At 43.1% G+C, this 13,952-nt stretch overlaps 1 protein-coding gene across 1 annotated transcript in view; it reads right to left on the bottom strand.

The window, feature by feature from the left end:
* The window catches only part of LOC119431660 (choline transporter-like protein 1), a 39,012-nt gene that overhangs the window by 1,996 nt on the left and 23,064 nt on the right, over positions 1-13,952 (bottom strand). Inside the window, exons 13-14 of the mRNA XM_037699138.2 lie at positions 9,013-9,105; positions 596-688 (exon numbers count right to left, since the gene is read on the bottom strand). Of these exons, the coding sequence (XP_037555066.1) occupies positions 596-688; positions 9,013-9,105 (186 nt within the window). The remainder of the gene's footprint in view (positions 1-595; positions 689-9,012; positions 9,106-13,952) is intronic.

Here is a 13,952-nt window from a genome sequence, read left to right as displayed (position 1 = left end):
TGCATGAACTAGTACAGCAACTCTGCAGCTTCCTAATTTGATGTTTGCATTTCGGCCTAGCCTATGAATGGTGCAGGCCATAATTGTAAGCATTGCACAATAATAATTTTAAGGCATGTGCGATGCACTAACATCAATATAGCTTGGGATTACATGTATGTACCATACAATAAAACTTGAGACACGCATGCATCGCGCCCAGCTGCATAACCTGCTTCACTGAAGCGTCGTTTCACATGGCATCCAGCAATTGCGTTAAACCTCCATATACCCAATATTCATTCAAAGCTCATTTACCTCTCTCTATGGCACTGAATTATTTTTATTTGCTGTGCGATTCTGCTGCCAACACTTGTTTGCGTCGACAACCCGAATTCTTGTGAAGCGTGGTAAATAGTATCTCACCATCAATATACAAGCTCACACATAAAGATCTACCTATTCCACATTTATGTCAACTTTATCTGTCCACTCTAGGCAGCTGGCGTAAGCAAAAACTCTCTTTCACGTGTGTCATGAATTTATAATTTAACTTTCTGCAGCCGTTCATTGAAGACAGTACAAGTAATTTTCCACACACTTTTGTTCTGCTTACCCTCAAAGAATCTGTGACAAAATATGGTTTTGTCACTCCATTGTTTTTCTCACAGTCCTCGCTGAAGCAGAGGAACAGCGTATCCACCGCCACCTGCGAGTGATTGAAAGTACCTCTTGGTTTATCTTACTTATAAATCAGATTATACTCTTGCAACACTGAGAACACAAGTGCCATTATAAACGCACCACATGTAACGGGTTCTCTTCGTATGCTCTTCATGGAGACTGTGGGCATCGGCACGTTTGCTTTACGCTGACCTTTGACCACGTTGTGTTTCACCTATGGTTACTTGATTGAGCGGGCACGGTATGCAATAAGTTTTGGCCAATATATTATCAACTGACGGCTTACCAACTGGCCTGAAATAGAGCCGGGTGCGTTTACTGCGAACGCATACACTACAAAATCACCTGTAGAACGAACGATTCCATATGTTCCTCGGCCGAATGCCTCAATTATATAGGTATTCTAAACGCAGTTATAGCGAAGCCTACTACGACGAATCTACCGGTACAATGAAAAACGTTAGGCTTCCATGATTGCTCATGTGTTGTTTTCCAATTGAATTACTTTGCAGCCCCGCCATTAGGCTCCTCAGCCGCCGCTGATCTGCGTTGCGTATGGGAAGCCCCAGTGAACGTAATCATAAATAGCACGCAAGAGTAACTCAACTCAGCCACAGCTATGGCATTGGAAGGCCCCATATAGGTATCATAGCAAATGCATTATTTCGGATGTTGATTGCAGAAGTGGCAGGTAAAATACATTTCTTTTGTTGTGATAGAAGCCGATTTGTACATGATTTACTAGTATAGTTGAAATTTCAGAAAATTTTCAGACAAGAAAATAGCCGTATATCCCCATCCTTTGCATTCCTCTAAAACACGCCATGGACCATGGACATCAGCCTAAGCATGGCTCTTAGACATCGCTGAATGAAGAGCGGCTCATTCTGCAAGTTCCTCAACTGCATTGTGCACTGCGTGCCAATTACCCTATTTGCATGATTCTACCACGCCACCGATTGTAACGCGCAGTTATATTACCGCCCAAACATTAAAAAAATAACTTGCTGCCGATTCAACCGCGCACATCAAGCAACGAAACCAGAGTCGACGCGTATCGTGTTGAGACGATCTTATGGAACATACAAAGGCACAGAGACATGCCCGCAGCTGAATCTCAGCGGCTAGTCACGATCGAAGTGGGACAACACCTCCGTTTCGCCGTCTACTGACCACAGAATGTCATCTTCAGTTTCGTTTAATGCATTAGAAATGCCACACTTCTTGAAGTCTCACGCAACCATCGTCTGCGGGAGGGCATTCCACGCACCCTGCACCCTCGTTGCGATGTCTCCGAGCGTCGCTTTCTTGAGACGACACGCTCGATGGCAGTGTGGCTGGCTACCTTGCATTGAACTCTTTCTTAGTAGGAATCGGTTTCGTTTTCGATTTTGAGTAGAATTAGTTATGATTAGTTGCGATCGTAACGGGGGCGCATACAAATATGAATGCACATTTTAATCGAAAAGGTGTGCGTTAGAATCGTGCAAATGCAGTATTAGTGACTCATAGCGAATAACAAAAATGAAGCAACCACGTGGATATTGGTATAACGGGCTTTCGAAGTGGCATTAATTGTTATCTACATCCGAAGGTTTCAGTTCTTGTGATGAAGGGACCTTCATGCTCCTATTTAGTTACTTCAAAATTAACCACTGAGAGAAAAGAAAATTGCTTTCACTTAGTATGGCACACGATTACAAGAATTAGAATCTGCATTAACGACATGCTTAAGTGTTCAGAGTCAATTCTGGTTGCATATTGTCGGTAATAACTTTAAGCAGATGCACTTCGGAAACCCCCGAACTTTCTTTTTACTTTCTTGGAAATTCTTTGCTTCGTTAAACGGGCACCTAAACTTAGCGCTGCGAACTATGCGCTTCTTTTAGTCACAAAAGAGAAAAACACTGTTCAGTTCTGTCACTTCAGCCACCATATGCACCCAATATCTGTTGCAACTAAAGCACGATTCAGCCAATTTTCTCGTTTCTCTACTCTAAAAGGTATGATGGAAAAGCTTGTAAAGCAATTTTTTAAAACGTGCGAAATATGAATGCAGCTCTTTTTCTTCAAGACATGCCCGTTCGTAAATTATTGTCGACGAAATTGCACCGTCAGTGCTGCGGCAACCAAAAGACCAGTTTATACAAATTTGTGTTTTAGAGTTGGTTCGGCAGCGGCATGGCGTACAGCTGGTGTACAGCCTGCTTTGTCTTGCAGATTGACGCATGTACCGTTGAGCATTATCACCAGGATTGTGTTCCGACGCAGACCTGCCTGTCCATTCCGTTCCTGGCGCATTCATCGGCTTTGTCGTGCTATAGTGAAGTCCTTCTTCTGTCGTTACGTTACCACTATGACACAGCAGAAGGACGTGCTACGTTTTCAACATGCTTCAGCTGCGCACAGGCTGGGAACGAAGCGACATCTGCAACATTAGGACAGTGTGTAATGCCACCTGCTGACTGCCTGCTCTTCATTGGGTCCAACAGCGGCATGGCGTACAGCTGGCTAAATCTTGCTTGCTCTATTTTACAGGTAGTGTAAAAGGTCACTTCATACTGCTATTGAAGCGATGATTGATTTATATTGCTACTGCCAGACCCTCTGTCTGTATCGTCTTGTGTGATAGACATGTTGAAGCAAATATTATTGTTGCTTGGAAATGTAGGGACTAACCACTTATCGGGAAAATTAAACCTTAGTGTTTGACCTACTTTCTGGTCAGCCTCAAGTTAGCCAAATTCATCAAATGTGCTTCTTTCGAAGAAAGGCTTGTCTAACTGGGAAATACTACCTCTACTGTCGTCAATGTGACGTCGCGCATCGAACAGGTTGAGAAAACAGTTGCAGATCTTAAAAACATTGTTAGCAAACTCGATACTCAAATCGATATTTTAGAGAACAGGTCACGTAAGAACAATGTGATTATCTGCGGTCTCCCACAACAACCGTCTGAATCTGCTGAAGTACTACTTGGGTCAGTATCAAGGATAATTACTTCTAAAATTTAAATCAAATGCGACCTTATAGAAAGATGTCTCAGGATATACACGCATAAAAATGTTGAGCCATGTCCGCTTATACGTAAGCTTTAAGGTCACAGATGCAAAGTTGCGATCATCTTTAATGCAGATAAGCTGAAAGGAAGGAAGATATATGTCAATGAACATTTTAGTGCCCACGAGAGGCATATATGGAAGGGTACTGAGGACAGTGTCTGCTTGCATACGAAGAGGCGCCAGAAACGTAAAGCTGCAGTTTGATTCTCTGTTGGTTGACAAATGTGCGCTGCAGTGTGAGCGAAGCACAGAATGGCGTTAATAAACGTAAGGCGTGACTTTCCACAGAAGCAAGTTTATGGTTACTAAGTAATATTGTGTGTAGCCTATTAAACAAGATAAAACCCTTTCACTGTGTCGCTCAATCTATTAATTCATCCCTCATTTGTCCAATGGAAACTTGGTTGAATAAATCGATTCTGGATGCTGAATCCCTGCCACTCTGTAATACTGTTTTAATAAAAAACAGAATTTCTAGTCGAGGTAGCGGCGTAGCACTTTTAATAAAAAGTGTCATTGAGTACAGTAACGTAAGAAAACTTACGAATCTAGAATCAATCTGATGTAAGGCCCGGCTACATGGGTTTGTCATGGCCATCGGCGCACTTAACCGAGACGCAAACACTAAAGACAATTTCTTAGAAGTAATTCTTAGAACTCAGTTGTAAAATGATTATTTCTGGCGACTTTAATACACTTTAGCAGGTAAGAAGTTTGGGCGTGTTGGTAGGTCATTGTAACTTTAACTGAGATTCATGGCGCTAAAACGACACAAGGACGAGGAAGAACACGGGACGAGCGCTAACTTTCAACAATTGCTTTATTGCAGTTGGTAAGCATATATATACTCACTGGGAAAGGCACTGCACTTTGCCAAGAGCTTGCACTTTTGGCATAGTAGCTACTTGACTGTTTTTTCCTTTTCTTCTTTCCTTCAGTGCGTCTTTTGCAGTGCCTTTCCCAGTGAGTATATATATGCTTACCAATTGCAATAAAGAAATTGTTGAAAGTTAGCGCTCGTCCCGTGTTCTTCCTCGTCCTTGTGTCGTTTTAGCGCCATGAATCCCAGTTAAAATTACAATGACTTTAATACATCTGGTATGGAATGGTTATCACTGTGTTCAAATGGTCGTGGTAAAGCAATGTGCCAATCTTTAGACATAACGCAAGTGGTCAGCACCGTTATCCATGAAGGTTCCATCTTAGGCCTCGTGTTCATAAATGCGCACCCACTGGAAAATGGTTATGGCTGTCAAGTTGTTCAGGGTCTGTCTGACCATAAAGCAGTTATCGTCAAATGGAATGCAGCACTTCATCCTGAGCAACATAATTACAAATCTGTTTGTGACTTTTCTCGAGCTGATGAACCCTCCATTGGCGATATGCTTGAATTATCATTGGACAGCTTTTTACCTTGTAGCTATTTTTCTAACGTTCATGCGCAGCTCATAAGGATTTGTACCATTATTCGCAATTGAGTTTCTCAGTTTGCCCCAAACAAATGCGTAAAGCGTAATCCCAAGAAGACTTGGTATACAAGAAAAATTATTCAGCTCATACGAAGTATCAAGAGAATTCACTGAGCCAACTTTCTGCCCCTCGTGATGTCATTTCCTTGCTTAAAACCCTTTCAGCTACTATAAAGACTAATGTGACCGAGACAAAACGTTTGTTATGTTTATCAACGACAACCCAACTAAGTTTTGGAAAGCTAGAATTCTTGGTGACCGTCGCCCTTTTCCTTTAATAATAATGGTTTTTACCTATGATCCTTCAATGACATCTGAATCATTTAATAGCCGTACAGCTTTATTTAGTCAGTCTAGAGTGATTAAAGTACATAACCTTTATAAATCTCGTCTTAGCTTCATCTTCAAATCGGACATTACGAATAATATAGCCAACCTCAGGAAATTAGCAGAACTAAGGAAAAAGGTATTAGGCTATCCAACAAGGCATGGCGACGAATGGATAGTACCGATACCTCGACTTAATCTTGGAAAAAAAGGCCTTCACTATGCTCGTCCGTCTCTTCTCAATGGCTATGCTGTCATTAATTTTGGTTTGTTTTCCTGTTCGCGCGAAGAACTTGATAGTATGTATTTAAATAACATGGCTTACGTTCGTTTATGTGTACATATTGCTGTTTTGCGTATTCTTTAGTGATTCCTTCGTGTACTTATTTAAGTTATAAAATTGTACAAGTTCCAGTACTGCCCCCCTGCTGAACATTAGGTTTGTAGACTCGTCAAGCTTTCCTGGCGCAGCTTTTTGTTTTTCTACAACCCCCCCCCCCCCATTTGTACTGTAAGATGGGAAATAAAATGAAATGACATGAAATGTCAGTTTTTACTTCTGATGGCGCATTACCCCCGCTTTTTCCGTGAATACAGGATTGCCATCCTTCCAGGGCATAGAAATTACTACTGCAGATGTAAACAACGTTGTTTTAAAATTCGATACGACAAAATGTGCCGCATCAGACAAGATACCTCACGTGTTTTTAAAACGATATTGCGAATGGAGCTCTTGCTACCTTACTATGCTTTTCAAGAAATCATTTGAACCAGCCACTTTTCCCAAAATTTTATCGTATGCCCAAGTGATTCTAGTTGACAAAGACAACGGCAAACTTTTAGCATGCAATTACAGGCAAATTTCCTTGTTTTCTAGCTGGTCCTAACTTTTAGAGCACATGATTTGCAAATATATTATCAAATACTTGACCGAACGCAATCGAATGCACCACACGGATTTCTTGCTGGTTTTTGCACCACATTCCAATTAATTGAATTCACCCACCCCCTTGCTCCGGTGCAAAATATGCGTGCAAAAGTGGATACCATCTTTATAAATTGTTCAAAGGTATTTACCACAAAACGTCACAACAAGCGTCTTCTTAAGCTCAGATCATTTATTACTGATGTTAAACTCCTAGACTGGCTAACTGATTATTTGCACTGAAGCACTCAATGTGTAGCTTTCAATCCCAAACAGATATCTCACATCAATGTAACCTCAGGAGTCCTCCAGAGCTTAGTACTGGGCTCATTCTTATTCATTGTTTATATCGATACGGTCGGCGGTGAGTGGGAACAGCATCACCAGTGTTTATCCGATGATGAACAAGGGACGTCTGACCAAGTGGGCGATTTTCAGTGTCAAATATGTCGCGATAGGACAACAAAAGGCGATATAGGGCGGCTGCTTGGTCAGGGGCGAGGTCCGGAGCGACCATGGGACGTAATGGGCCGTCGAGGTTCAAGGCATCCTGTGGGTAAACAGGAGGATCTGAAGACGCGTCGGCTGCAAAAGTAGTGACGTGGTCGTCTGTCACAGACCGGAGCGTGGCCACCACTATGCCTTCAGGTAGCACTTGCTTCGTCAAGCCAAAATTGATGACGGGGAGACACATCCCATTAGCGGCAAGGGTAACGACGGAGTGTGGCACAGAGACGTCGCGCGCCAGGAGGACGTCACGAATAGGGGCGACGACATAGTCGCCATCAGGCACGGTTGCCGTCGAGGCCAATTCGACGAAGGTGAGGGCTTTTGGAGGTAACCGAACAAACGCTGTAGTGCAGAGGGTGTTCGGTTGTTCGGGGCGAACGTCGGGAACAAGAGGAAGCTCGAGGCACAGCGTACCGGTGGAACAGTCGATGAGGGCAGAATGCGTCGTCAGAAAGTCGAGCCCGAAGATGAGGTCGTGAGGGCAACTGGTCAGCACGGTGAACAGGACTGGAACGTTGCGGCCAGCAATTCCTACGCGCGCAGTGCACATACCACTGACGGCAACAGTGGCGCCATTGGCGACGCGTACGGCCCGAGTGATGGCAGGCGTAAGAACTTTTTTGAGGCGACGACAAATATTAGCGCTCATTATGGACACTTGGGCTCCAGTATCAACCAATGCCTTCAATGGAACACCATTCACGTCTACGTCAATTAGGTTCGCGTTCGTGAGGAGTGTGAGCGGAGGATTTGTACAGGACGGACGGGATGCAGCAATATTACCGATCTCGTTCAAGCTATTGGAAACTATTCGGGTAAAAAAAAGTTATATGTCGACCACTGCGAGCATCACTCTATGTCCCAAGTCGCAATGATCAAGAAAACTTAAATGAGGCATTTTCTCTCTTTTGCGACTGAAATGAAAAATAGTAATGGGTATAAACTTTACAAACACTTTAAAATTACTTTTCTTAATGGGATTGTACCCCTAGAACACACCTACGAGGATAATTGTAGTATTTATATATCGATAATGAGTTCGGAAACTTAGGGCTAACTTTCTCGCCGAATGTAAAGTAGCATACACATGTAGAAATATTATGTGCAAAAGCTCAGTAAAAACTAGGTTACTTAATACGCCACTTCAAAGGCGCACCAAATGAAGCACGTTAGTTGCTTATAAAAGCATAGTAAGGCTCCTACTTAAATACGCCTCGGCTCTGTGGTTGTCTCATCATGCTTGCGACATTAAAAGACTCGAGAGTCTATAACAATGCCATTACATTCATATTTCGAAGACATGACGGCCATTTATCACCTCCATCCTTCACAAATGATGTGTCACTTCGTAACCTAGCCTACAGACACAATATTTAGTGCATTATTTTGCTTTGTAAGATAGTTCATGGAACTTTTGCCATAAAAGCTACCGTCTTGCACCACGTACTCGACGCACCCACCCATTAAATATTATTCCTCTCTATACATTGTAATAAGTTCTCTTTCTTGTTAAGCGTTATTGAGCAGTGAAATAATCTGGAAAGTTGTGTGCATTACTTGCCTCTTGATCAATTTTTAAAGTATTTTCATGTAATACTGTTATTGCTCTTTGTTCTTGCTACGTATGCAGTAGCGCAATGTGTATTCTATGTGCTATGTTTGCTTATAAATCTCTACTCACTCCTGCTACATCTTGCTATGCAATATGGTAGTATTTGCAAATGAAATAAATACACGATACAATTGCAATTAGGAACACTTGAGATGCGAATTATTACTTCCTTTGGTACATGTACAAACTATCTGTAACGATATATTCACTATTTATCAGTTAATAAGATAAACACGGCCGTATTAAAGAGGCAGCTTTCTAGTGAATATATTCCAGACGTATTGTTACCATGGAGTAGTATGTATTTGCATAGCAATGCTACGTATTTCAAAGACAGGTTACTGCATAAGGACTACAGTGCCACAAATAACATTGGGAAGCTGTGCTGTCAATGCACTCGGCAGCCAATGACACATGCACCAATGTTTTATCCACACTGCTCACCTCATAAAGCGATATGCAGGAATCAGCTATATAGTATGCTACGCAGCCAGCTGCAATCAAAGGAGCCCACACATACACCGTCGTCTGGTTTTCCTGAAGACAAAAAAAAATAGAAAAGAAGACGTCAATTGGCACTGCTCATGCTAAACGCCTTGATATTTCTAACACATGCACCTGAAGGATAAGTACATGAAACCCCCGTATAAGCTGCGGTTTTTCTTATCCACCATAATTTGTCCCCCCCCCCCCCCCCCTTTTTGTGACTGTGCTTGTGCTCCCGGGATTCTGTGGATACGAAGGATGTCGAATTCTGCAAGAACTGTTGGGCAGGCGCACGGACCCAGCCCCGTCCTGCTTGTTCTGGTGTTCAGGGTTATTGTATTTCGAAAACGCCGTCCTAATTAAACAACAGACTCGGAGAAGTGAACGTTCACAGCGCATCTCAGATCTTAAAGTAACCCTGGCAGTGCAAAAGCTATGTGTGACGCGTTCAGCTTGTGATTGGTGTATGATCTAACATGTAGGTGATCTATCAGTGGCCGTGCACAGAATAGCAGAGATAAAACAGCAATCATTGTTTTTAACAATCAGAAAACGTACACCAAACAGTAACAAGTCCTCTTAAGTGCCAACAAACTGCTGCTGATGTATTCCATCATGAATGCCACGCATTTATATTATGCCTGAGTTGGTAATGTGGCATTGTAAGCTCAATGCTTTGTGAAAACAATCACAGGTTAGGGAGTTTTATGCGGTTCCTGCTACTGCCAAATGTGGAACAAATAAAAGAAAAGGAATGGCATTGCAACTGTTCGAATGGTTGCAGCTAGAAGATTCGCACACGCGCATGTCACAAGCTAAAATGTTTGCAACAGTGTATTTCTCATATTTCTCTCACTTTGAAGAGACAAAGAATAAAAATTTTGAAGAAGAAAGAGGCCAACCTAGACACAGTAAGGGTAAAAGCAGACCAATTAAAGCTGGTGCTCGCAAACTATGCAGCTTCAGAAGAGGAAGATGAAAACAACATAGAGGTAATGAATCAAACCGTAACTAGGCTGATCTCAGAACCAGCAATTGAAACGGGTGATAAGGCACCATAGGCAACCAGTAGGTAAGCTCTCCCAAGTAAAAAAAGAACCTAATAAAGAAACGACAAAACATGAAAGTGTCAAACTCGAGAGATCAGATAAAATTCACAGAACTTTCAAAACTGATGAACAAGAAGAATGTAGGGGATATTTGAAGTTATAACGTCGAAAAATTGAGGAAGCAGTAAAACATGGACGCAGCATGAAATCAGTGAGAAGAAAACTTGGTATAGGTCAAGGCAAGATGTATGCACTGAAAGACAAGAAGGGTAATATCAGCAATTTTGATGACATAGTAAAAAAGCGGAATGATTCTGTACTGACCTGTGCTGTTCCCAGAGCAGCCAAGCTACTTTAATTCGGAGTAGTGGTGAACAGCATACAGAGGCTCCTTCTATAACTAGCGACGAAGTTAGAAGGGCCTTGCAAGACATGGCCAGGGGAAAAGCTGCTGGAGAAGATGGACTAACAGTCGATTTATTCAAAGGAGGAGGAGATATTATGCTTGAAAAGCTTGCAGCCCTTTATGCGCAATGTCTCACGACTTCAAGTGAACCATAAAGCTGGAAGAACGCCAACATTATACTCATCCATAAGAAGGGAGATGTTAAAGAATTGAAGAATTATAGACCGATTAGGGTGCTTTCAGTGTTGTATGAAATATTCACAAGGTAACTTCAAATAGAATCAGGGCAACGCTTGACTTCAGCCAGCCAAGAGAACAGGCTGGCTTCGGGAAGGGATATTCTACGATGGATCATATCCATGTCATCAACCAGGTAATAGAGAAATCTGCGGAGTACAATCAACCTCTCTATATGGCTGTCATATATCATGAAAAAGCATTTGATTCAGTAGAGATACCAGCAGTCATAGAGGTATTACGTAACCGAGGAGTACAGGATGCAGACGTGAATATATTGGCAATTATCTACAGGGATTGCACAGCAACCTTGTTTCTCCACAAAAAAAAGTAGAAAATTACCTATCCAGCAAGGGGTCAGGCTAGGAGACACAAGCTCTCCCATGTTATTTACTGCATGCTTAGAAGAAGTATTCAAGCTCTTGGAATGGCGAGGCTTAGGAGTCAGGATCAATGGCAAATATCAGGAATATTGCAGTTACAACAAATAGTTGACGACCTTAACCGAGAAAGTGTAAGACTGGGGTTGAAGATAAATATTCAGACGACAAAGGTAATGTTGAATAGCCTGGTAAGGGAACAAAATTGAGGATCGCCAGTCATCCTCTAGAGTCGGTAAACAAGTATGTTTATCTAAGTGGGTTACTCACAGGAGACCCTGATCATGAGAAAGTAATTCACAAAAGAATAAAATTGGGTTGAAGTGCTTACTGTCGGCATTACCAAATCCTTACTGGGAGCTTACCACTGTCGTTGAAATGAAAAGTGTACAACCATTGAATTCTACCGGTGCTAACATATCGGGCAGAAACTTGAAGGTTAACAAAGAAGCTCGAGAACAAGTTAATGACCGCACAAGGAGCGAAGGAACGAAAATGTTAGGCCTAACGTTAAGAGACAGGAAGAGAGCGGTGTGGATCAGAGAGCAAACAAGGATGGCCGATATTCTAGTTGACATTAAGAGGAAAAAATAGAGCTGAGTAGGCCATGTAATACGTAGGATGGATAACCGGTGGACCATTAGAGATACAGAATGGATACCGAGAGAAACGAAGCGTGGTCGAGGACGGCAGAAAACTAGGTGGGGTGATGAAGTTAGGAAATTTTCAGGCACAAGTTGGAATCAGCTAGGACAAGACATGGGTAATTGGAGATCGCAGGGAGAGGCCTTCATCCTGCAGTGGACATAAACATAGGCTGATGATGATTTCTCGCTTGAGCTCTTCGTGTCGGGGCCAGTGTAGGAGTGTTGTGAAAACGCAGTGCAATCACTTTCTTCTTTTTTTTTTTTTACAGGAGCAGCAACTATTTTTTGTGTCACGTATAGAAAACTGCGGTACTCAAATTTCCGAGAGACCTGACGAACGCTTATGAAAATTATATTTCTTATCTAATTCACTTATAAGAGGTGAGGAGCACGTAAACGTCATGAGTGCTTCAGTGGGACCGAACTACCGTAGAGAAAGCAGATAACCGAGTAAGGATCGTGGTGCCGAACTGTGCGATAGGTTCACTCTCCCTTTTAAATTGCGGTGGCTGGTCGACAATTGCGGCGGGTGGCAGAAATGCTGCTCTGCGAAGTAAGTTTGCAGAGCGATGTCGTAAACGTGCTGAAAGGGCTCGAGCACGCTACACTGCCACGAAAAAAACTTTATGCTTCGCAGACAAATTCATTCTCCCTAGCAGCTCCGCGAGTAGCCTTTGCCAAAGCCATGCGCAGTGGGGGTGCGTTAAAGATCGCCCGATGGTCAAAATTATTCCGGAGTCCCCTACCACAGCCTGTCTCATAATCAAATCCTAGCTTGGCACGCAAAACCCCGAATTCATTCAGTGCCATATACCGGCAACCATCTTCCACTCCTTTCACAACGGGGTAGTCCCCGGCTATTCCGAGAAAAATCCCGTTTTGTACGGCGAATAATCCAACTGTAGTGCGTAAAGGTCAGTACGACTTCGTGTTTTCGCAGTTTTGCGACTTCACGTGACAGACAGATTAAATAGGTGCAATGCGAAATTTTTTTACCACTAACGGAAGACTAATGACAAAAAACGTGGAGAACTTGAAACAATCTGTTTTCTTTTCTTGAGCCTTATCATGCATAGTCGGTGTGTGCGTGTCATATAGGGCGGCAAGCTTTAGCGTTTCCATAAATTCGCGTAGTGGAAGTAGCTCAAAAAATTTTCTACCAAACGCAGACTGCTAATGGCAGAAAGGGGACAGAAGCAGACTAGAATAGTTTGGGCTATAGCGCCCGTATTTTGCTGTCGAAAGAGAAACGGCTGGCGTCATGACTAAAATATTTTTTTGGCAATCCCTTCGTTCACATGAAAATATTACGTTGTGTTGTGTATTGTGTATTTTCTAACAATATCTATCTATAGTACTTTGCCTAGGAAAATAGTAGAGTCAGCGTAAATTATGAGCTATATTGAGCCGGTTTTCTTCTTCTAGCAGGGCCGCGTTTATATGGACCAGTGCACACTATGACGTGCTGCGGTATAGTGGGGTGGGGTGTACCATTGCGAACATGCACTACGCCCATTTTAAGAATGTGGCTAGTGCATGTTCGCTTGTATTATAAAAAGTTCTTGCGCTATGATTTCTCGTAGGAAAAATTCCTGTCAATCCTAATGCTGAACAAATAATTAGCGAAGGGGCATAGCTGATGGCAAAATGCAATTACGATTGAAAATCTTAATGAGTTGGGCCCCTATAGGTCATTTTGCAGCTTGGAATGTTTCCAAGCTGCAAAAGAAATCGACGTGGTTCCGGGCCAGGAAGGTCGCATCGCCAGCACCGCACTGGCGACGGGAGACTTGGGGGTCTGGCCGAGTCCGTGACGTTGGCCGTCCAAGGCGTGGCCGTCGACCTCGGCAAGTTCGGGCGAGGCTCCTGGACGAGCTGCAGCTTCTCACGGCAGGACCAGGCACCCCAGAGAGGCTCCCCCTTCTGCGGCAGACCGGCACGATTGATTCTCCTCAGGACGCCACGTCGGCACTCTTGAAGAAGTAGCGACGCGTCCCGACGCTAGGCCTAGGCAGGTAGGCCTAAGCTACGGCGAGCACCATTGCTGACGAGCTCATCACCGACCAAGTACAGGCGAACTCCCTACTGGTAAAGAGACGACGCGCCGACAACAAGACAAAAACGACTATAGCATCAACGAGTACACCCACTGCTAGAGAAAAGGGACCGACGAGCCTCG

This window comes from Dermacentor silvarum, chromosome 10, assembly GCF_013339745.2.
Source record: "Dermacentor silvarum isolate Dsil-2018 chromosome 10, BIME_Dsil_1.4, whole genome shotgun sequence".
Lineage (NCBI taxonomy): Eukaryota > Metazoa > Arthropoda > Arachnida > Ixodida > Ixodidae > Dermacentor > Dermacentor silvarum.
The sequence above is the reverse complement of the archived record's forward strand: the minus strand, read 5'-3'. Positions and strand labels throughout refer to the sequence as shown.